General features: G+C 40.1%; 2 protein-coding genes across 3 annotated transcripts; one reads left to right on the top strand and one right to left on the bottom strand.

The window, feature by feature from the left end:
- The first annotated feature begins 2,151 nt into the window (after window positions 1-2,151).
- tecpr1a (tectonin beta-propeller repeat containing 1a) lies at window positions 2,152-15,148 on the top strand. Of its 2 annotated transcripts, none has more exons than XM_053340969.1 (24): window positions 2,152-2,284; window positions 4,191-4,430; window positions 5,098-5,280; window positions 5,388-5,510; window positions 5,608-5,727; window positions 6,159-6,333; window positions 6,431-6,531; window positions 7,039-7,140; window positions 7,249-7,397; window positions 8,152-8,759; window positions 8,894-9,039; window positions 9,157-9,312; window positions 9,654-9,803; window positions 9,936-10,093; window positions 10,269-10,499; window positions 10,927-11,023; window positions 11,226-11,305; window positions 11,408-11,464; window positions 12,286-12,460; window positions 12,806-12,941; window positions 13,064-13,156; window positions 13,303-13,409; window positions 13,762-13,881; window positions 14,301-15,148. In XM_053340969.1, the coding sequence occupies exons 2-24, from the start codon at window positions 4,206-4,208 to the stop codon at window positions 14,448-14,450; spliced, it is 3,642 nt and encodes a 1,213-aa protein (XP_053196944.1). In that variant the 5' UTR covers window positions 2,152-2,284; window positions 4,191-4,205; the 3' UTR covers window positions 14,451-15,148. The 2 variants fall into 2 exon arrangements, with proteins under 2 accessions (XP_053196944.1, XP_053196943.1); XM_053340968.1 differs by having other exon boundaries at window positions 5,385-5,510.
- Window positions 15,149-15,950: 802 nt separating this feature from the next.
- On the bottom strand, window positions 15,951-19,003 carry bhlha15 (basic helix-loop-helix family, member a15). Its single transcript, XM_053341169.1, has 2 exons — window positions 18,883-19,003; window positions 15,951-18,124 (listed from the first exon to the last, which is right to left on the bottom strand). Exon 2 carries the CDS (start codon window positions 18,070-18,072, stop codon window positions 17,524-17,526), a length of 549 nt encoding a protein of 182 aa, XP_053197144.1. The 5' UTR covers window positions 18,073-18,124; window positions 18,883-19,003; the 3' UTR covers window positions 15,951-17,523.
- Window positions 19,004-23,266: the final 4,263 nt, after the last annotated feature.

Below are 23,266 nucleotides of genomic sequence, written 5' to 3'. Positions count from 1 at the left end.
TTGATGAAAGGGAATATTTTTCACTCCTCATGGTCTCACTGTTTTTTAGTGTACAATGCACAATTTATGCACCATGAAAATGTACCTTCTTGGCTGACATTTTCATTGTATGTGAATATGTTGGGTCACAGTAATATACAAAGTATTAAACATTTTGTGAGGGAATGGACTTTTTTTGCCATGTATTTGCTTTGCAGAATGTACGCTGTATGATGACGAAGTGATCAATGAAACAGTTTATTGATCCTCATAAACCCACTGATGTGTGTAAATGAACTAATCATACCGGCATTGTTATTCCCACATGCTTCCTTCAGTGAGCACCTTGCCACTGTGTTAACCATGTAGTCTTTTTTTTCTCAATAAAACAGGATAAAGTCTGCATACTTTTCTTTTCGTCTCATTTCATTTCCTTAATTATTTGTGTTTCACTCTATTGAACTTAGATGTATAAGGATAGCAGTTTTCATAATCATTTCTAATATCTGTTTAAGGAGTGCATCATTGGGACAGGAAGAGCTTCCTTTTTAAACAATGCAATATTTTTACACCCTCTGTTATTTTACAAGCATTGTGTAACAGTATCAAAGCAATAGTTTGCCATATTGCCATCAATACAGTTAGTTCACAGTAAAAAGACAAGCATAGATGATGTTATAGTTATGTGGACTGAAATTAAAGGATAGAAAAATAACCTGCATACACTGATATTTTTAATATATGAAAAGGGAGACAAATTGATAGAAAAAATATAAGTGATAACCATAGTGGGAAATGAGTGACATCCATTTACTGTACACAGTCACAAAATTATACAATAAAAAAGAAGTGCACAACACAGTAGCTGATTTCTTTTATAGCTGAACATCATTTCTCCAGTAATGAGGATGAGAAATGGAAGGAGAAGGATGCTGGTCTGTGACTTCATTTTAGTTATTAAAGTCCGCTTTTTAAAAATGCTTGTACCTTGAAACTTTGAATATATTTTAAGCTCAACCACAATATCAGTCATTACCTTTTTCCCTTTTTATTTTATTTGTTTTAAATGTCTCTTTGATTAATCTAAGTTTAAAATACTTTTCCTTTCTTTACTTTTCTATCGTGGTTTTGTGAAGCATTTTTTTTGCCATCTTTTTGTATGAAATCAGCTAAATAAATATAAGAAATATAAGCAAAATTGTTCTCTTGTTTTTGGGTCCTTGATACAAACTGGATTGCTAGATTAAGTCCTTGGTTTTCATGTCTGCTGCTTCCTGTTTGATTTTAAAGTCATTTTACTTGTCCATAAAACCTTACATAAACAAACACCTTCATCTTATGTCCCAACATGAACTCGCAAGATTTGGGGACAGTTTAGGGTCCCACAAGCAATCTTGTTTTGTTTTTTTTAAAGAAATGACAGGTCTATCTTTTTAATTAGTACATTTACTGATATCAATCATTATTAATATTTAATTGGATTGTGATGTTTGTTTTTCTCTCACTTATTGTTATTGTTTATTTTGTGATTCAACTTTCTTTTTTTTTTTTTTTTACTTGTCCTTTATTTTCATGTTATATTGTTGAGCACTTTGGGATGCATCTGTGTATGAAAACTGCTATGCAAATAAAGTCATTATCAGCTTCTGCTCTGACATATTTTTCCCTTTTTAATAAAAATCACTTTATCATTGAAAGTATCACTTACAACATTACGGACAATAGTACAATAGCAGTAAAACAATTTGGTATCATAAATTAATAAAGATAAAGTAAAGGACATGACCTCATTTGTTGATACATGGTAGCAGGACAAAGGGTAAAACTAATAAGAATGTATAAATAGATGTGGACAATAAAAAAGTGGGTGATAAAATCAGATACAAACTGCACGTGCACGTGTCTTAGTTTTTACAATCTGGATAGGCTCAAAGTACTTTATAAATGCAGTCATGAAAGGTTCAAAGAAGAACTGGGATTGACCATAGACTGTAGGGATTGACAGACGTGAAATGCTCCCAGTAAAATGAATTGACTGGCCTCTGCTCTGAAATATGAGCCAGCAGCACCCCCTGCTGGACCCCACGGCTACAGACACCTGCTGCCGCTAAAAAAAAAACAGCCAATAGCAACGCAGCAACACACAGGCACTTCCTGCTTCTCACAATATATGATGTGAACTGTCAGATGCTTTCCTAACACATTATGCTTTAAACAGCTCTAACATTCATATACACCACGCTGAATGAGACGCACCGACTGTCCCGCCGGACGCTGGTAGACCGTTTATGAGAGGAAGCTCAAGGTTGGTGTGTTTGTGTTCATTTGCTATTTCTAGAAAGCTAAGCCTGTAAGCCTGCACCAAAAACAAGCTCAGTGTTGTCGCGAAAGCCTAAAAGCTGGTTTCACTGCTTTTGTTAAGACGTATATCACCTACTACACTTGCTCTATAGTATCCATTCATGTAGCAGTTAGCTCTTAATGTGCTGCTACAAGCGTCTCATATAAACACACTGCTGTCAGGTCTACTGTGGCACCAGCATTAACATCCGTATTGTAGCATTCCATATCATGGTTGTGTTAATGTTTACAGTGCAATATGAGTGTACAGTGTAGTAAGAGTGAAGGAGGATACGCCTTTCAGCAGCAGCATCCCCGCTGCTTACACAGTGTTTGTGAAACTGAGACCTCTAACCCAGATATATTCACTCCTCACTGGAGCTACTCATAATTAATCTGTTTTGTTTTCATAAATGCGTCATCAGTGATTGATTAATCCTTATTGAAGCTTTTAGAGAGCATAGAGTGTATTCACTATAGCAGTGCTTCACTAAGTAAGTGAGGTCTCTGGGGGTTTCAGGGGACAAAAAGGGGAATCATTTATTTTCACAATAATTTCCTCCATAAGTAACACAATGACAGAATGTGTGACTATTTTGGTCATGGGTTTCATAACCCTTGTTAAAATGTCTAAAATTAAAAATGTTATCATTTGGGGGTCTATGGTCTATTTTAGTTCAGCATAGAGATGATGCTTATAATACTTATAATAGATGTAGGTCTGATACTGACTCAAATAGCTTGATCGGTTATTGTTGATCAGTGGTCATCTGGCATCAAATTATTTTAATAATATAAAAATAACAGTTCAGTACATTTTTATGTATGTATTTTTTTTTGAATTTCGATTGTTTTTTTTTTATTAATGTTTTAATTCTTAAGATTATACACTTTGTTTATGGAATGAAAACCAATCACAATCATACTATATTATGAGTCTGTGTTACATGAAATGAAAAGTCTTTTTTTTGTAAATTCTGGGTCACTTTGGGAAAAGTCATGAAAATTTCATGATTTGAAAAAAAAGGGATTTTACTGCTTTGACCTCAACAGGGTGTAAAAGGGTTAAAACAAGCATTTCCTTTTTTTTAAAATCTTTTTACAGTTGCCACGTAGGCTTAAATGTGGTGATGATGGCATTGTCCAGGTTTCTGAATATGGGTCAGTAACATAACATTAGCAAAAGTGGAGTAAACAGAGCACAGTGAGGATCAGTGCCACCCTAACACATGACCCTGATTAAAGTGTGCAGCTCTGCTCTGAGGAGGATTGTTTTTAGCATTCAAAGCTAATGCTTTTTTACTTGAGATACTGTATATGGGCAAACTCACATTTACAATACACACACATACTATGCTGTATATAGCTTAATGGAGAGCTTTACTGTCTTATACCATGAGATCTCCTGATGACCTATTGGTGTTACATTACAAATGTGTGTCTCTGTGTATGTTGTTATATATCAGATTCTAATGAAATCAAGGTCTTCAAACTTAATTATCTTCATCACAAGGTTTCAGCCTCTACTGCTTTTCTCTGGTCTTTCATATCCATTTTGTGCTCTCTGTCAGGCTTCTTTCATCCTTAACCTCTTCAACACTACCCACCAATGGGTCCATTATCACAGACACTCCAGACAAGCATTTATTAATGCCTAAGAGCTTCATTTGAAATTCAAGGCAAGCCCTTATTCTTGCATAATTTTGCTTGGAGTGATGATGCAGCTATAAAAATGGTGCCTTGGGTGTAAATATTAGCTTTAATTATGTACTGCAACTAGACAATACAGAGAATATACCTGGTTATGTCAAAAAAAGTGTGGGGAAAATATCTTTGTTCCTTTTTAAAGGTACATTTCTCCTTTCTCTTAGGTTCCAGGTGCAGCCATGCCGGTCTCCCGGCTGTGGGCCGTGGATGTGTACGGCAGGGTCTACAGCCTGTCCACAGCGGGGCAGCAGTGGGAGCTATGCCACGACACGCAGATGGAGTTCAAGCGGGTGACGGCGGCTCAGCAGTGCTGCTGGGGCATCGCCTGCGACAACAAGATCTACCTGAACGTCCACGCTTCTGACCTGCCCATCCGCTACCAGGAGGAGACCTACGAGAATCAAGTGGGTCTTTATAATCAATCAGGGTGTCATAGCTTACATAAAGTTTGCTCTCGGAAAAAAAAAAAAGAAAGTAAAATCATTTGAGCCAATGTTCCGAAACACACAAAAGAAAATGCCTCAATATATTTTCTGTGGCTTTCCTTTCTTTCTTTGCACAAAGTATCACACCGAAAATGTGGAGTTCCCCTTGGACTCGTGTTATTGCAGTAATTTAGTGACTTAAGTACATCCTCATACAGCTGTGTCCACTTCCTCTGTCTCTAGTTCACCATCAGCTGTGTGCCTTAACAAGATCATCAGAAACACATGGAACCAGTTTCAGATGCAATGAAAGTGTACTGCGTGTGGAATATAATGGGAGGATAAATGCTGACTACAGTCATGCTGCCTGCGCATGATTGCATCTGTGCATTACCAGCTACTCTTCTGAATTCCTCTTCAGGGGATGATGCATAAAAATTGTTCTTTGGCAGTACATTTTTAATCATACAGTAGTGACATTTTGGATTGGTCTCCCTCTGTGAGGTTCTGTGTGTCCTTTAAGTTGTCCATCATGTTTGATTTATGAGGTGACACACTGTATTTGTTACTGCCAGAGGACAGCTTGTTACTGCTACCTTGTTTTGTTTTGGCTGTGTGCGCACTCTGACATTTGTCTGTCTGTCAGAGATGGAATCCTGTGGATGGTTTCTCTGAGCGTTTGTTGCCAAGCGACCGCTGGCAATGGAGTGATGTCACTGGTCTGCAACACCAACCTCTGGACAGCTTCCAGCTTCCCTCCAGCAGCTGGGAGTGGGAGGGCGACTGGTACGTGGATGAAAACTTTGAGGGGGAACCCACAGAGAAAGCGGTGAGTGTCACTTTCAGACCACCTCAAGCACACAAACACACACTTCTCACCACTCACTCTAATTACTCCTGGCCTCTTAGAATATTTGATTTTGTTTGTTTCAGCAGGGATGGAGTTATGCCATTGACTTCCCTGCCACCTACACCAAAGATAAAAAGTGGAACTCCTGTGTCCGTCGCAGGCGATGGCTCCGCTACAGGAGGTACAAAGCCATGGACACTTGGGCTAAGGTGGGTGTCACTGCATGTTACACTGCATTTGTATATGTGTGAGTATAAAGCCTTATAGTTTGCTCACCTGCCTCTTTCTTCCTGTGGGCGCTGACAGATACCCTCACAGCAGACATCTCTACCAGATCCCTTCAGCGACATCAGCTGTGGAGGGTGGGAGATCAGTGAGGAGCCCAGGGGCCGGCTGTCTCTGTGGGCTGTGTCCCTGCAGGGCAAGGTACAGCTCACAAAAACACACACACACACACGCACGCATGCACACGTGTAATGCCCAACACGTTTCCATGGCAACATACTCGGTATTCTCACAAATGTAGTCAGAATTGGTAAACAGTATTTAAGCAGTATTCACTGCATTACTCACACACACACACACACACACACACACACACACTGCTGCACATTTTTTGCAGTTAAATAGAACCTTTGTATCTAATGTAATGCAACTGTCTAATATGAATTTTAATGCTTATTGTGTTTTTTTTGTTGTATACACACTTTTGAGCTAGATCACACACCCACACTCTTGTCACATCAGATAAACAGCTGGATTTGCATTGCTTCATGCAAATAAGTGTTTTTACACCCTTGCTATCCTGCTGTTACTCTTATCCATCTAACAGCTCTTTTTTTCCCTCCTCTGTCCAGGTGTGGTTCCGAGAAGGCATTTACCACCACAATCCTGAGGGCTCAACTTGGGAGGATGTGCCTCTCCCCGGTGAAGTGGTCCAGATAAGCTGTGGTCCAGGGGATCTGATCTGGGCGGTGCTGTGGGAAGGGCAGTTTATTGTCAGGGAGGGCATCAACCGAGACTGCCCCCGAGGTACAGCGGCTCACTGCTTAGAGGAGGATGTGGTTTGTGTGTTTTTTTGTGTTTGTTTATCCTCTGTATTAAAAATGATGTTGTTTTCTGCATCCAGGTACCTCCTGGGCAGTGGTGGACTCCCCCAGTCCTGATGTAGGAGCCACACATGTAGCTGTGGGAGACAATGTTGTTTGGGCTGTGACCAAGGACAACAAAGTGAGAAAATGTTGTGATGAATTTCATAGAAGTCACACTATTGTTCTGGGATCCCATATCAGAATAGCACTGCTGCAAGAGTTTAAGAGATAAATCTGTGCAGGCTGCCTCTAATTAAAATACTATTATTATTTATGGAGTGAGTAGTGGAAATGACAAAGAATCAATTTTTCAAAATACTACATTATACATCATTTTGTTTTGGCTTTCAGGGTACTATGGTCATACAGATGATGTACAAAATTATATCTTTAAGTCTCATGACATGGTACTTAAAAAGTGGCAGTAAACAAAAATATGGTTAGTTTTGATTGATATTATTAAAGTTGATTCATTTCTGCCAAACAGGAAAACTGCATCAGTAAAGCGGAACAGACTACTATGGCAGGCTACATCTAAATCAGTATTAACCACATTGTTTGAGCAGCTGCGTGTAATGCTGAAGAGCATTTAAGCAACAAATGTTCATCTTGTGAGCTTATAGTTATCACTCTCAACACTTCCTAGGTGTGGTTCAGGCGTGGCGTGAACTCCCACAACCCCTGCGGCTCCGGCTGGATCAGCATGGTTGGAGAAATGATAATGGTCAACGTAGGACTCAACGACCAGGTGAATTCACATCACAACCTGTGCGGGGCGTATTGCGTATCTTTCACATTATGATGGCGTGGGTTGTATACATATGCAAGTCAAAGACAGTCTCCCTGGTGTGTGTAGGTGTGGGGCATCAGCTCTGAGGACCGGGCGGTGTACTTTCGACAGGGTGTGACTTCCAGCGAACTGAGTGGCAAAACCTGGAAGGCCATCAGCGTTCCCAGAGATGGAGACAGATCCCATTCCAGTGCCAGCACCAACAGTCTGCAGAGGTAGAGAAGCCTCAGTGGACATACATATTGTATACTCTAACACACACACATGGATATAGACAAGTTCTAGAGAACATTTTAGCTTGAGTTCATACCCATACACTGGAAGGAAAGTAGTAAAGATAAACATTTTCACAGATTGATATGATGCCTAAAATAATGTCAGTGTTTTGTAGGCCTGCAACGGATCATCATTGGTCCGTGATCCATTCGGACCATCTATTTCGGTTCGGCACACGCATGATACGCGGATTGATTTATGAAAAAAAAAAAAAAATGTGCGCATGTTCAGTCCACACACAGCTGTAACCATTCCTGCTAGTTCCAGGGACAGAGCTACTTAACACGCTCTGGGTAAAAGTCTGCAACAGTTCCCTTTTCAATAAGCAAACTATGGCTCGTTGTGATTTATTGTCCTCAGTGTACAACATGTAGAACAGTGGGCATGGAAAATAAAAGTAGGCTAGACTTCGGTGACTACTGTAACGATAACTGCTGCCTCTAGTGCTACGTCTGTTTCCTTATACTCGCGCTGCCACACAAACCAGTCGCCTAGGTTAGCCTACCACACAGACGTAACACTCAAAAAAAGACAAAACTTGTTTATTTGTCTTGTCTATTTTTTTTTGGCTGATCCGAAAAATGATCCGATCCGTGACTCTGATCCGAGGAACGATCCGAACCGTGAGTTTTTTGATTCGTTGCACCCCTAGTGTTTTGGAAACTGGTGTCATTATCTTTCTCCATCTCACAGTGCTGGATGTTACTTCTGTGGTGAGGTGCGTGGTCAGTCTGTAGTGAGCGATGTGGAGTCAGACACAGAAAAAGGATCTACAGATGAAGCCAGCTGCTTAGCTTCCTCCGCCGCCCCAGAGTCAGTGGTCGATGCTCCCACAGACCCCTCCAGCCAGCCTGCCGACACCCCTAAACCCCGCATCCCCAAGGTCACCAGCGACAGCTTCATCTCTGAGCTCGTGTCTGACCGAGAACCAGGAAAGCCCACTAGAGGGATGGGACCAACTTCTCCTGCTGTCCTGGAGGAGGAGGTCATCTCCGGAGAAGTAGAGGACAAAGCTCCATGTGCTGATGTCGTTCTTTCCCCGAGCCAGTCTGGAGGGCCTCTTGACCCCCAGTGGAGTAACGTGGACCTGGAGGAGGCGCAGAACCAGCATGCCCAAACTGCAGCAGTGTTGGACTCCACTGATACATGCAGCTTGTCATCAGTAGCCACATACACCCTCGCCATGGAGGACCCGTACGGGGCAGATGAGCACCCTCTGTGGGCGTGGGTCAGCGGAGGAGGCTGCTCTGTGGACAGCCACTCCCAACTCAACTGGTTCAACTGCACCATGAATGCTTCAAGTGAGTTGGACGAGATAGCTAGCATGTTGGTGTTTCCATTTCATGTCCACAGGAAATTAAGGTTGAACATCTTTTCATTTTATTACTTTTTCTGATGTCAGTAATTTATCTTTCTCCATTTTCCTTCCTCCTAGTGTTAGCCCAGTCGGTCCAGTCCATGAGTCTGTCAGTCAGTCCAGCCCAAACAGCAGCCTGGCGGAGACAAATCTTTGAGCAACTCAGTGAAAGAACCAAGAGAGAGATGGATAATTTCAGACATTATGAACAAGCCATAGAACAGGTACATGCAGTCCTGTGACCTGTGTCTTTACTGGCTTTATGGGGTTCCTGTTACATGTTCCCTCACTCTTTCATTTATTTATTCATTCATTTTTCTGAACATTTAATCCCATTACAGTCGGTGTGGGTGAAGAAGGGAACCATGCAGTGGTGGAGAGACTGGAAGCCTCACAAGTGGGTAGATGTTCATTTTGCCCTGGAGCAGTTCTCAGGACCGGAGGGCAACAAGGACGGCATCCTTTTCATTTACTACAACTTTTATGAAGAGAAGAAGGTGAGGAGGGAGGAGTCTGTGTGTGTGTGTGTGTGTGTGTGTGTGTGTGTGTGTGTGTGTGTGTGTGTGTGTGTGTGTGTGTGTGTGTGTGTGTGTGTGTGTGTGTGTATATATATTAGACTTGCATCGATATAATATGAAGGCTAGCAAATAGATGTTTTAAAAATGTCCGGTATACATGTTAACACAGTGGGTATTTTCTAGCAAAATAAACAGTCCAGATGAATCAGTACTGCTGTTCCTCTCTCTCACTACTGCTTTCTTTTTATTTCTTCCTCTCTTTACTTTTTTAAATGTTCTATTATTTTCTCTTCTTCCCTTTCTGCTGCCACTCTGTCTAGTACTTGCATGCCTTCATCAATGAGGTGACCATCCTGGTCCCTGTGCTAAATGACTCCAAACACACTTTTGCCATCTACACGCCTGAGCGCACCAAACAGAGATGGCCAATGCGGTTGGCGGCACCCACAGAGCTTGAGATGCATGATTGGGTAAGGACGGATGGTAGGAAATGAATTATGCATCACCCAGCATTTGCACACGCATTTTACAAGTCATTCATCGGTCTTTCCCTCCCCTTTCTAAATCCATCTGTCTGCCTCCACCCTCCTCCCTGCCTCCAGCTGGCGTTACTGAGTGTGTCATGCTGTGACTCCAGGGGGATCCAAGGTCCTCCCTCCAAACAGGCAATCTGGTCTATCACCTGTAAAGGGGACATCTTTGTCAGCGAGCCCTCTCCTAACCTGGAGGCCATGCCCTACCCCACACCCTGCAACCAGATGTAAGAACATGAACGCATTAACTGGGTTGCAGGGGAATAGATTGAGTCTTCATATTCAGAAATACTTAATATTTGAGTTTCCTTTCTTTGAAATTAATCGCATGGTCCCCTCTTTTTTTGTCCGACATTACCATAACTATCAACTTTAATAAGTGTTTTTTTATCCTTTGCGCAGGTTCTGGCGGCAGGTTGGAGGTCACCTGCGCAGCGTGGAGTGTAACAGCGATGGGATAGTGTGGGGGATCGGTTACGACCACACTGCCTGGGTCTACACTGGGGGCTATGGAGGAGGCTTCTTCCAGGGACTGGCCAGCAGCACCGACAACATTTACGTACAGACCGATGTCAAAAGTGTCTACATCTATGAGAACCAGAGGTGGAACCCTGTCACTGGCTACACCAACAGGTGGAGTACTCCAAGAGAGTTTACGCTACCCCAGTTTGCACCCACAGCTTTCTAGTTTTTGCTAGTAGAAATTTGCTATTTAAATTGGTTTGTTGTATTGCATGTATTTTGTTGTCTTCCACACATGGAAATTTACATATTTACTAACTGTGGAAATAATGTTTACACTTAATACATCATGAAAATTAAGTGACATATGCTGTGAATATGCCTTTCTCTAAGACTGAGCTATGTGATGAGATTCATCATTTTGAAATAACAAAGCTAGGATAACTTTTCTCTTTTTTCTAAACATCTAAACCTTTAACATAATGCTATGATGTGACAAACAAATGCAAACATTTCAACAAAACCTGGAATACATATATGTTTTTTTCATACGTTTGAAGGGTAAAGTCACTAATTGAATACGCTTTCTTTGATTTAGGGGTCTACCTACAGACCGCTACATGTGGAGTGATGCATCAGGACTACATGAGTGCACAAAAACTAATACCAAACCTCCTACCCCTCAGTGGACATGGGTAAGTACAGTTACACACACATGCACACACACACAGGGTAATCCCCCTGCTGTTCTGAAACCAGTCCTACAGTATATTGGTTAACCACTATCCTTCCATTACAGTCATTCATTTGTAAACTATAAATATTCATTCTTGAATTGTCACAGACAAGCTGTGCAGGTAAAACTGTAGTCTCACTTCCCATATTTGCTGTTTTCAGGTGTCTGAATGGGCAGCTGACTACAGTGTCTCTGGAGGGACGGACAGAGAAGGCTGGCAATATGCAGCTGATTTTCCAGCGTAGGTCTCCCATGCCATTCCTTCAACCCACCCGCGAACAAACACCTCCCTTGTGACCTTATTTCAGTTTTTTCTTTCTTCCTCTTCTCCATCTCTACACAGGTCATATCACGGCTATAAAACGATGAAGGACTTTGTACGTCGCAGGCGATGGGCCAGGTACTATTAACAAGCTACACCTGCATATTAGTGTCTGCAATATTTGTTCAGCAGGCACACAGTGGTCTAAGAGTGGTCAGTGCTGTTGACATTTGAAGCTTTTGTTTGTGTGTGCGTTCAGTCATCCTGGACATAGAGGAGCATGATAGAGAGCTGACACGATTTGATCTTTAGTCAGTGTGAGAAACAAACTACAAATTGAGCACCTCTTCCACAATATACAATGCAGTCTAATGTAACCAATGCACCATAGGGCCTCAAAAAGAGTTGTGTGTTTTGAGGCCTTACAATTGATTTTCTAGCTGGAGAACATGGGTATATTATTAGAAGTGGTAATTTTCAGGCAAAGTTAAGTAAAGTCAGTTTTATTTATAGTTACAATTTTGCCTCAGTAGGCATTATAGTCTGTATAGCATATAATATCCTTTATCTTTAGAGCCTCTATGCCAATTAGGAAAAAACTTCCCCAGACTTCCCCCTAATTATTAAATTGTTATCAAGCAGCTAAAGCTTGTCAAGGGCTTGAAACGAGTTAATAATTACAATCAGATGTGTTGGAGTGAGGATCACTTGTTCTATTACTGGAATCGGACAAGATAATGAAATTACAAAAATGTATAATTGATAAACAGAATGACAAAATTATAGCTAGATTGATAGAAGATATGTAGAATCTGATCAGTAGGACCTGAGCCACTGGACCTCCATCACCACGGAGACCTGAAACGAGGACAGACTACACATACACACAGGGGAAAACTCACACACACACTTCTGGGGTGGTTACAGTTTTGCCAACATTTTTTTTCTCTTTTGCACAGGAAGTGTAAACTGACCACCACAGGACCCTGGCAAGAAATCCCACCCATCCCACTGAGTGACATGACCATCCTGCCGTCTGCAGCTCAGAGCAGCGTGGACGTGGTTCCTCTGTGGGGGATCAGCAATAAGGGAGACGTGCTCTGTCGACTGGGAGTTACTGCACTGACACCTGCTGTGAGTCACATTTAATGTGTTTATGGATACAACCCATAAACAGGTTTGACACCTTTTGGTGAGCCGCTCATAAACATTAATTCAGCAGTGCTTGTTACTTTACTGTCCTCCCTTGTGCTTCCTTTGTCTTTAGTCTTGATTTAATCTTCTCCAACACATTTATCATTTAAGACTTCTTCATTCAAAATGTCAGATGGACATCTTTTATGTGATTCTTGTTGATAAGTGGCTAAATATAGACAGACGAAAACAATGCAAATATACTTCCAGTACAAGTTATAACAACGACAATTTAAAAAGCACTTAACAGGCAATTGTTCTAACATCCTCTTGTTTGTCACTCAGGGATCCTCATGGCTTCACGTGGGAACTGACCAACCTTTCAAGTCTATCTCTATCGGGGCAGCCAGCCAGGTTTGGGCCATTGCCAGGGATGGTTCTGCCTTCTACAGGGGATCTGTCTCTCAGCAGACTCCTGCAGGTCAGTGGAAGAAACTTAGGTTTTCTGTCTAAAAGCATAAAGACCTACTTATATTTTTCAACCTGTAATGCTGCAAACAGACATGATTTTTCACTTAATGTGTGCATTGTCTCCATCTGCAGGAGACTGTTGGTACCACATCCCCTCCCCAACCAAACAGAAGCTGAAGCAGGTGTCTGTGGGTAGGACATCAGTGTATACTGTAGATGAAAATGGTAAGGAGACTGAATTTGTATTTGCAGCTTGCATCTATGGATACAAGATATACTCTGAATCAGACTTGTGCATTCATAATGACAGTTAATGTTTCATGGTAGACAATCTGAGATCATGTGTGTAACGTGGCTGTTTCCATGTCCAGGTAACTTGTGGTACCGGCAGGGTTTGACTCCCAGTTACCCTCAGGGCTCCTCCTGGGAACACATCTCAAATAATGTGCGCAAAGTCTCTGTCGGGCCTCTGGACCAGGTCAGTAGTAGGATGGTAGTGCTGAATTATAAAAAAACTTTCTACAGTGAAGTGAATGGCTGATGTGGATGTGATTATAGCCATTTTATTAATTGTATACACAGCAGTTCTTAGCCTTTTTGTGATTAGCTGTGTTTGTAAACATGAGTGTGCAGTGGGCAGTTTATGGATGTTACCTCACAATGTATGAAATACATATTAGACACACAATATAGAACATCAGTTATATCAATGTCATGATCTTATGCAATAAAAAAGGGGGAATAACTACATGTAGCTATGACAGTATGGAAAACAATGTGCATGTTTTTTGGTGGTTGATTTTTGTTGTTTTATTGATGTTGGGGTGAAGGTGTGGATCATAGCAGACAAGGTACAGGGCAGCCACAGCCTGAGCTGTGGGACAGTGTGCCATCGACTAGGAGTCCAACCCATGGAACCCAAAGGACAGTCATGGGACTATGGCATTGGGGTAAGGAACCAAAGAAATCAAGCTATATGATATTCCTCTAATCAAGGCCCCATCTGTTCAGAGGGGAGTGTCCACACAGTGCTTGCTTTAAATTCCTCTAGTTTTTGGGTGTTTATACTCATAATTAGATAAAATAATAGTACATGTACATTTTCAATTAAATAGACTGATAAATTCTTAATATTTAGTACTACAGCCTCTAGCAGAGCAGTTGTATGAACATCCTAAATTAAGTAATTATACTACAGATTTGTCATTCTTGCTCGTTTGCAGTTGTAATGTCCTCATGTTGCTTAGTATATCATGTTAAAATATGTAAATTGGGCAGAATTCCTATCAGTTGACAAAGAGTATATTTAAGATTTAGTTACTTGCAAACATACATTAATGCCTTGATCTGATCGATTTCTGTCTTTTAGGGTGGATGGGACCACGTCACAGTGAGAGGGAACTCGATGGAGCCGCCCCGTGTCTGCCTTCCTTCTCTAACAAACCCATCTGCCTTGGCCCCTCGGAGCCCCCTCCCTGCCAGAAACACAGAGGTCAATGGAAATGCTGTGGGATGTTAGATACACGCAAACACACTCAAAGGTGTACACATGCTGTTTGTTGTTTTCAAATGTGCTGTTTATCAAAACAACACATGTAACCATCCTAAAACATATTACTTTTGTAGAAAATGTTAATTTAAAGCCACCTTTATATTTAATATTGAAGTAGCAGCAGATAATTCAACTCTGAACTGTAGACACCACTCCAGCCAATGTAACAAAGGTTTATGGAAAATACTACAATCCCATCAGTCTCTGAAATGTTAAAGGGGACTTATCATGCTTTTTCTTATTTTCGGTCAGATATATAATGTTACAATGCTGGATGGTCATATTAAACATGGCTAAAGTGTCAAGTAATGAAGTAAACAGCTCCGTTAACATCATGGTGTTTTTCCATTGTTTTAGGAGTGATTACGCTAAGTCATGACTTGAGTTGAGCTGGCTCATCATTCGTATTTTTCCATTACAAAACACAACAATGTAACATAAGTAGTTTACCTGTTGGGGATGTGGTACAGCTCTTCATCAAACACCAGCATCATCATCATCATCATCACTGGGGCTGTTTAGGCTTGTACTATTCCTCCATGAATTATTTCTAACTGATCCAATGAACAAAGAACTCTGCTGCATAAAGGGCCAGTATAAGATAAGATAAGATGTTTTTTGAACTGTGAATCATGCAAAGCTACTCTGGCAGAGTCCCAGAATAGAAATATTGCTGGAAATTAGCATAATAGGTCCCCCTCTCTCTCTCTCTCTCTCTCTCTCTCTCTCTCTCTGTCTGTCTCTCTCTCTCTCTCTCTCTCTCTCTCATTCTCATTCATTAGACAACCTTTAGTTCTCTGACCTGAATGTTGTTCATTTTAGCTAGCATTCATCTACTCAGTGGGGTATTTCTGTATTGCATTTTTCTTCCATTGCTGTCTTTCTTTTATTACTGTTGTTGAACCCGATGGTCTTAATGCTCCTGTTCATCAGGATGTGAAGTTTCTGTAGGTTTTTTTGTTGTATTTGTATATAGAGCACTATACGTAAGGTCATGGTAAAGGTAGAGGGGTTTATGGGTGATTTTTAAAAATATATATTTTATGTGTACAAACTAAGAATTATATTTCAAAAATCTACATTCTGTTGTAACCTGCTGGCAACAGGTTAACTGTTACAGAGACATAAGAAAACTGATATCTACTGAAGCATCTTTGTGTCACTCATAAGTTTCTAATGCTACATGTGTACACTGGGGTTTATTGTGTACCACAAATGGTTGGGCAGTGGTGAGAAACCTGTGTGAAAGTGAGTTGGGATGGGAAGGAACCACCATGGCATGGCATGGAGTGTGATGGGCTGAGACACCTGGTAAATCTTAGGTTTTTATGTTTGTTTTAATGGTGCAAGAAGGCACATTAGAATGAGTCAAATTAACAATTAGAGAGAAGAAAAAGAAGAAGAAATGTTTTCACTTTGTTATTTAATACAGGAAATGTAGTGGTTTGTTTGCAGTGTGAGGTTTTTTCAGAGCCAGTGTGAACCAGCAGCTATAATATCATAAGATATGGTGGTCGCCTCCTTCCTCATACAAACAGTTGACTCATGTTTTATAAAGATTTCGATGTTCCAAAAAAAAAAAAAGGAAGTTGGTCATCCTTATCATCCTAATCTTATTGACATGGTGCATGTGCAATGGTTGTAAATGAGGGAAACTTGGAAACGTGTGGATTACTTGTAGAGTCCTGTGGTTGAATTGTTAAAACTGGACCTTCCTCTTTCTCAGGAGAATATTTGCATTTGCATGCTGCCTACTTCCTTTGGACTGATAGTAGTAGAATGACTGAGCAGTGAGAAAAACTCACAAAAAACACTATATTTTTGTTGTAAATCTGTAAGATATTAGTATTATACAGTATAGTGGTTGTTGCAATGCTAATGTATTAAGATGAAACAGGGTTTGTACATTACTATTAATTGCAATGTTTAAAAAAAAAAGTCCATAAACCACACACATACACTGAATTACATCTGCTCAGGCATAAATGTATGCTAAATGGACCTAGATATATAATAAAGCACTGTCTGAAAATGATGCTGTTTGTATATGTTGAAAGTGTACAGAGATCTGTCTGTATTATCTGTGAATAATCATTAAATTGTGTTCCTGTTGTGTGCAACACATCAGTGCTGTTGTTTCTCAAGTGTTGTGCATGGTCAAAATAACACCGCTTGTCAATAAATACATGTGTTTATTGATAATAAACTCATCGTTCACTCAATTTTTTTCCAATCTTTTTCAGTACAATGTCCTCCCTCAAGACACACAGGGACACAAAAAAGGAAAATAACACACTTAAAACATCACTTGTGCCTTCAAGCTATAGACAGACAACCTGTTTCAGAATAAACAGACAAGTAAACTGTGTTCTCAGCTTGGTGGTGGATTGTTAACATTAGCAAATACGCTTTATTGCTTCAGCGTTTCAAATATTTAGGGCTGCTGCTTGTATTTCTTTTCTTCCTCGATGTGACAGTTATGACTGGAGGCTACCCTTGGTTTCTCAACAAAAACACAGAGAAGAAGATCATAAGATAACACAAAAGAGAACAAGTCCCTCCTTCCCCCCCGGCTTAAACCACACAAGACGAGAAAAAGACAAGTGGTGAAAGATTAGCCCTTTCTTTCTGAGTACTGTAACAAATTAACTTTTTACTCTTCATGACTGCCGTACATCTGGTTTTTGCTGTCCAATCTGCAGTCTTTGTGTCAGCTAAGGGGATGGTCCATCAGTAGATCCTTACTTTGCATGAAGAACAGGTTCACAGCCCACCTTTAGCTGTGTTATGCTATGTTCAAGCATCAGTGGGTGCCAGTGTCATGAGATCAACTGGTTTTATCATCAAAGGTCTATGATCTGAAAGAGCACCCAGCTCCTGCAGAAAACACCCCTTCTAACCAGATTTCAAAGCAGTGTGCCTACAGGAACTGGGTATCATTTGAGATTTGGTCCTAAAAAGTACACCCACATCTCTCTCTGCCTTGGAGACCAGCCTCCTGGTGCCTCCCCTAGTTTTCCAAACCACCTTTTAGGCACTGTTAGCTGCCCTGGCTGAAGCTGTGCATGTGGGTGAGGTACTGGGTGAGACCTTCCTCTCCCTCCTCCTCCAGGTGCTGTTGGTAGCACTGGAGCAGCTTGGCGGCACTGGCCTCTGATGGGACCCCGCCAGCAGGCAGGCAGGCCCCTGACATGTCAACGACGATGGTGGTCAATGCCTTAATGTAGTTCTTTGCCAGGGTCAGTGTCTCAATCTTGGAAAGCTTCTTGTCAGTCTTGACATGTGGGATGGCCTCACGAAGTGCCTGGAAGGCGTTGTTGAGTTTGTGCATGCGCTGGCGTTCCCGCTCATTGCTCTCAAGTCGCCGGACGCTGCGTTCCTTGGTGCTTGAGCCGTACTGCCTACGGCGCCGACCTCCACCTCCTCCTTTCCGCTTGCCGCCCCCACTCCTCAACGACCCTCTCCAAGAGTCCTCGGAGCCTTCTTGCTCACTGGATCCAGGTTCTGGTTCTGTGTCCGGTTCTAGTTCTGGTTCCGGGTCAGACCAGGTTCTCCTGGATGATTTCACAGCCTTCCCTTTGGACTTCATCCTGATGCCTCCTTCACCACACTCTCTGACAGATCTCACAGCTTCAACAGGCCTAGAAGAAGAGTCACAAGATGGTTAGATGTGACTTGACATTTCTCTGTTTTTCAAACTGTCAACACAGTTCTTTTAACATGAATTCAACTGAAGTATCTTTATACAGTGTTTTTTTCCTCTGTCAGTCAATAACCCCCAGTTTCTGAATAAGCCTCTTTCCAATTCAAACAGTCTTGCATCCTGTTGTATCTAATCAGCCTCTTGCAGTGTGAAAACTCCATGATGTTGGTCTGTTAATCTACGCCTCTCTTATCCCCATGGTCCTGAGATAATGCCCATTTCAAGGTTACACTCACAAAACCACAGAGAGCAGCCAGCCCTCAGGAGCAACAGTCTGCTAATTCACCTCAAATGCTCTTAAATTTCATTTTAACAACATAACGGTTTGGCTTGAAATATTCTTTATTAGTGAATTAATTAACTAAAGTCAGTGATTATTACACGCTGAAATATACTTGAGCTTTAGTTGTAGGTTTATAAGCAATGTAAATTTCTTTAAACAATATTATCAAATATTCTACTATGGAAACCTGTGAGATAAAAAGGGTTTTACATAGATTAGTGCACACAATAAAAAGGACAGAAACGCCAGCTCCCTCCCCTCTTTATTTTCCTAAGTTTAATCACCCCAACGGTACTGTTGTAACTGATAGATAAACAGTGAAACGTCAACCTCATTTATTAGAAATAAAATAACACACACTTCAACCATGAGAGTGAATTTAACAGCACGAAAAGGAGACTGAAAAGCCTTACCTTGGAAGTTAAACTAACTTTCCTCCTCCTCAGTGTTTACAGAGAAAGCGTCACCATTCAGCCGGTCATTAAACGCACCACAATATAAAGTAAAGAGCAAAGAGAGCAGCGCAGCGCACACAAGCAGATAACTGTTACATGTGAGCCACCTGTAGCTGAAGGATGTACACGTAGCGCTGCACAGCCAATCAGAGAGCCAGCCCACTCCCTCAGAACGGCGATCAGCCAATCAGAGAGCGAGCCCAATCCAGCGCTGCTCTGCCCAAACATCCCCAAACCCTGTTAATGTCACTGCAGTCACAATATCACACACTCATTATCTGGAGCTTTTGAGTCATCTCTGCACTGCTCTGTGACTTTTAGGCTAATTTTTTTTTCTTCTGTTTTAGCTTATTTTTATTTTTTACCTGTAGGCTATTTAAATGTGTTTTTATAATGTATTGTGTTTATTTTCCATTTAGTCTTGATGACATTTATGTTTTATAGCTCATCAACTATATTTTTTTTTTTTCAGAAATTGGTTTTATGTATAGCCATCAGCTTTACATTTGAGGTTTTTATAGAAATATCTCAAGTTCCAGAGAGGCCCTCCCTTTGGTTTATGACCTATGATAATAATGATATTAAGAGCCTGAGCTGTACCTTGTGTTTAACCCTATCTTAATCTGCAAATGGATAAATCATATCAGCCATCTTTTTCCATAAGTTAGACTTTATTGTTTTACTGTTTACTGTCTTAGTTAGTATTGAAAGCTTTTTATTTATTTCTTCTTTGTTATTATTGCATGTGTTTTTACTTAGTAAAACCTGAGTATATTTGTACTGTTAATCTTAACATTTAGCTCAAAATACCACTTGCTGATTTAGACACACTGCAGTGTGGGACTTTTAATACAAAAAATGTTACATTCAAGCCAAATGAGTTCACACAATGCTGATCAAGCCTATAACCACCGGGTAAATCTGTATTTCACAGTATACTGTGCTGTGTCTCAAATTGCGTACTTCTGTACCTACTTACAACTTAATGTTTCGAGTGCATAAGTGCGTTCACACTGAGAAGTATTGGAAAATGCAGTGCACTAGTACGTGGATGGTGCACTCAAAACGGTGAAAAAGTTGAGTGTGTAACTATAGACACTCCTTAACGGTCACCATCTTGGCTACATAGCAGAAAAGGAGGGACCACTTTTCAAAGCGTAAACGGTGGCCGAGGACGTTGTAACTACGATAAACATTGCTGCATTATATAAATGTATTATACATGTCTTTTTTGCACTAAACACCAATATACTGTTGTCAAATAAACCATCAATAGGTTCCTTGGGTTAATTTAGCAGTCTGTAATGATTTGGTACCACGAATGTTAATGTGAATGCTAATGCAGGCTTGCTAACACTAGCTTGTTAAATAGCATTTCTGGTAAGTGCTAAACGGCTGTGTTTGATTTGAGACAACAACTAACCTGTTGAAACTTGCACACTACACAAGTCAGTCAGTACATACTGTACACAGTGTACTACACAGAGGTGTACTAACAGAAGTATGTGATTTGAGACAAAGCACTGGAGTTCTGATGTTTGTTACTTTCACAGCAGTAGTGATGTATTTTACATCAACCAGCAATGATTGGTTTGTAACTATAGGGCAGACTGTCCTCAGTGTGCCCCAAAAGCATTGTGTCACCAGGGTGCAGACCAACTCATATAAAATGTGTCTAATGGATTTGTAGCATTGACATCAACAGTGTTTGTGTAATTACTCTCACTGCCAGAAGGGGGAGTTTGAATGATAGCCTGTAGTGGAGCAAATATTCAGTTCATTTGTAGCAATACTACACTGTAAAAGTACTCCCTTCCAAGTAAAAGTCCTACATTGAAAAGATCTTCGCAAAAGAGTTAGCCAGTTATCATTTGTGTAAATCTACTTGACTTTTCACCACTGATGATTTGCCGATATATTTGCTGATAATTATATTGAGTTTGACTGTTTTCAACAAAAAACTCAAAATAATGCAAAGATTTAGTGTTCACTTCCAAATATTGTTTTTGTTGGAGTAGAAACATCATAGCATCATATATAAATTCTATGTTTAAAGCCATATAATTTAAGATTATTTTATGTGATTTGCACCTCTTTACAATAAAATGAGGAAATATGATATTGCTGTTTTTGTTTGGGTTTCCTTTTTTGTTTTTTGTTTCGGTTCTTTTAAAAACATCATTTGTCAGAGATTGTCCTTTTAATTGCAGATGACATAACTAGTCACTATCCAATATTAAAAATAATATAGCAAAGCAGTATTTGTCAGTATTAGAGTTTTTGAACAAACGTTGTTGATTACTTTACTGTATCTCTCTAGTACACACTTTTGTTAGCAGAAGTGAACTAATCTTTTTGAACAATAAGAAATAAAGTGAGTAAGTTAGAAGAATATGTAAACCAAGTTCAACCAAGCAGTTAGTTTGTGGCTTATCACTTTCCACTGCTTCATTTGAATAGTCCTCAAACCTTCACCTGAATGTACAAAATCAGGATAATATCTCATTTAAACTATCACTTTATTTACTTTCTACCGGACAAATATTTCAGAGAAACAGTAATGTAACCTCCTGGATACCAAAAGGTACTGTGAAACTAAACAAAGAAACTAAATAAACAAGACAGAACATAAATAACACACATAATTAACCTCATTTGAATAATCACCATCACACCCCCTTCCTCACATCTGCAGAAATCCACTGTCTGTTTGACCTGGAGGCCACCGGGGACCATTGTTACATGAATTACCCCCACCCCCTCCTCTCTCTCTCTCTCTCTCTCTCTCCCTCTCTCTCTCTCTCTCTCTCTCTCTCTCTTTCTCTCTATCACTCTCTCTCTCTCAATGATTCCTATTTGTCTTCATCCAATAAACACATTTAATTAAAAAATAAAATCTTTTCGATTTTGCATTGAAATGTTCCCAATAACAAAAGTTTAATGCTGCATTAGGCCAAGTTAAGCTCTGAAAGACACTGAAAATCTGGCTTGAAATAGATTTAGATAGATAGATATAGTTATGATTTTAAGTTGAATCTCTCATTAAGCATCCACAAAAATCAATGATAATAAACTTTCAAGTATTAGAAAACCTATTTGAAAAAGCAGCTCGTTTGCTATTTAGACCATTTTTCAAGACTGTATGGGCATGGCACAGATCACAGATTGACGCCTGCACTGGCCACTGGGGGCTGGCTAACTACAATAGTGAACGACTGGGTTTCCATAGTGTGGAACTGGGCTTCTAACTCACTGGCACCAAAAAGGTAAATATATTATATTTATTACATGTACCATTATCACTAAAAGAGGAGGGGTAAAAGCTAAACACAAGACACAGAGCAAGAGAGCCAGAAAACAAGAGGGAGAGAGGGAAACCATTGCTAATGGTAAGTAATTAGCTGCAGTAATAGATGAATATGGTAAAGTTAATGCTACATTCTGTTGAGATGCAGAAACATTACCAATAACACAGAAACTCCACCAACGGGAAATTAGACAATATGCTTACCACAACATGTCATATTGTTTATTATTGGTTCATGAAATTTGGAACTTTTATCATTTTCATACTAAACCATGCCCAATTCACACCCAATATCAAGAAAGTTAACAAAAACCTCAAATACAATATTTCAGATTTGAATTGAAACTAATTCCCTACTACTTTTTAGATGCTAGCTATTATGTATGCAGGGTCCTAAATTAACTAAACTTAAAGTTGTCCTCTAAAATGTCCCTAAAAAGGTCAATTTGAGGTTCTTCATTTCAAAAATAACCAGGGAAAAGCGAGTAGTAAGCTAGCAGTTAGCAAGCTCATCTGCCAGTTTTGCTAATTCTCGCTACTCTCTACAAAAATGCACAGTAAAGACATGTCTTATTAAAAGCTAAATGTCCAAACTTTACTAGACAATCAAAATCTCATTATTAACATTAGTAGTAGTAGTAATAAGAGTAGTATTTTCCTATAAGTTTTCTTGTAGTTTTCAAGTGTGCTGCCTACGTAAATGCAATGTCTCACTGTTAGCATCAGTGGAACAGTGGAACGCACCTACTCTTGAACTACCTTAACAAAAATGCAGCAGATAGTTACAATTAAAACACATTTTACTTTTTACTGTACTGTAAGTTAACAGTGAATTTAATAGTAAAATTGTGAACTTAGTAAAATGTAAAGAAATCTTAAAATACTTTGGCACAAACAAAAACTTTGTGGTTCAGTTATCACCAATTTAATTTCACTATATTGCTTTTAGCAACATTAACAGGGAGTGAATATCATGACCAACAACAGCAACGTACAGGTGTGACGGTCCCAGCTCTTTGTAGCAAACACTTTTAG

Source organism: Scomber japonicus, chromosome 20 (assembly GCF_027409825.1).
Source record: "Scomber japonicus isolate fScoJap1 chromosome 20, fScoJap1.pri, whole genome shotgun sequence".
NCBI classification, from domain to species: domain Eukaryota; kingdom Metazoa; phylum Chordata; class Actinopteri; order Scombriformes; family Scombridae; genus Scomber; species Scomber japonicus.
This window is presented reverse-complemented; position numbering and strand designations above follow the sequence as displayed.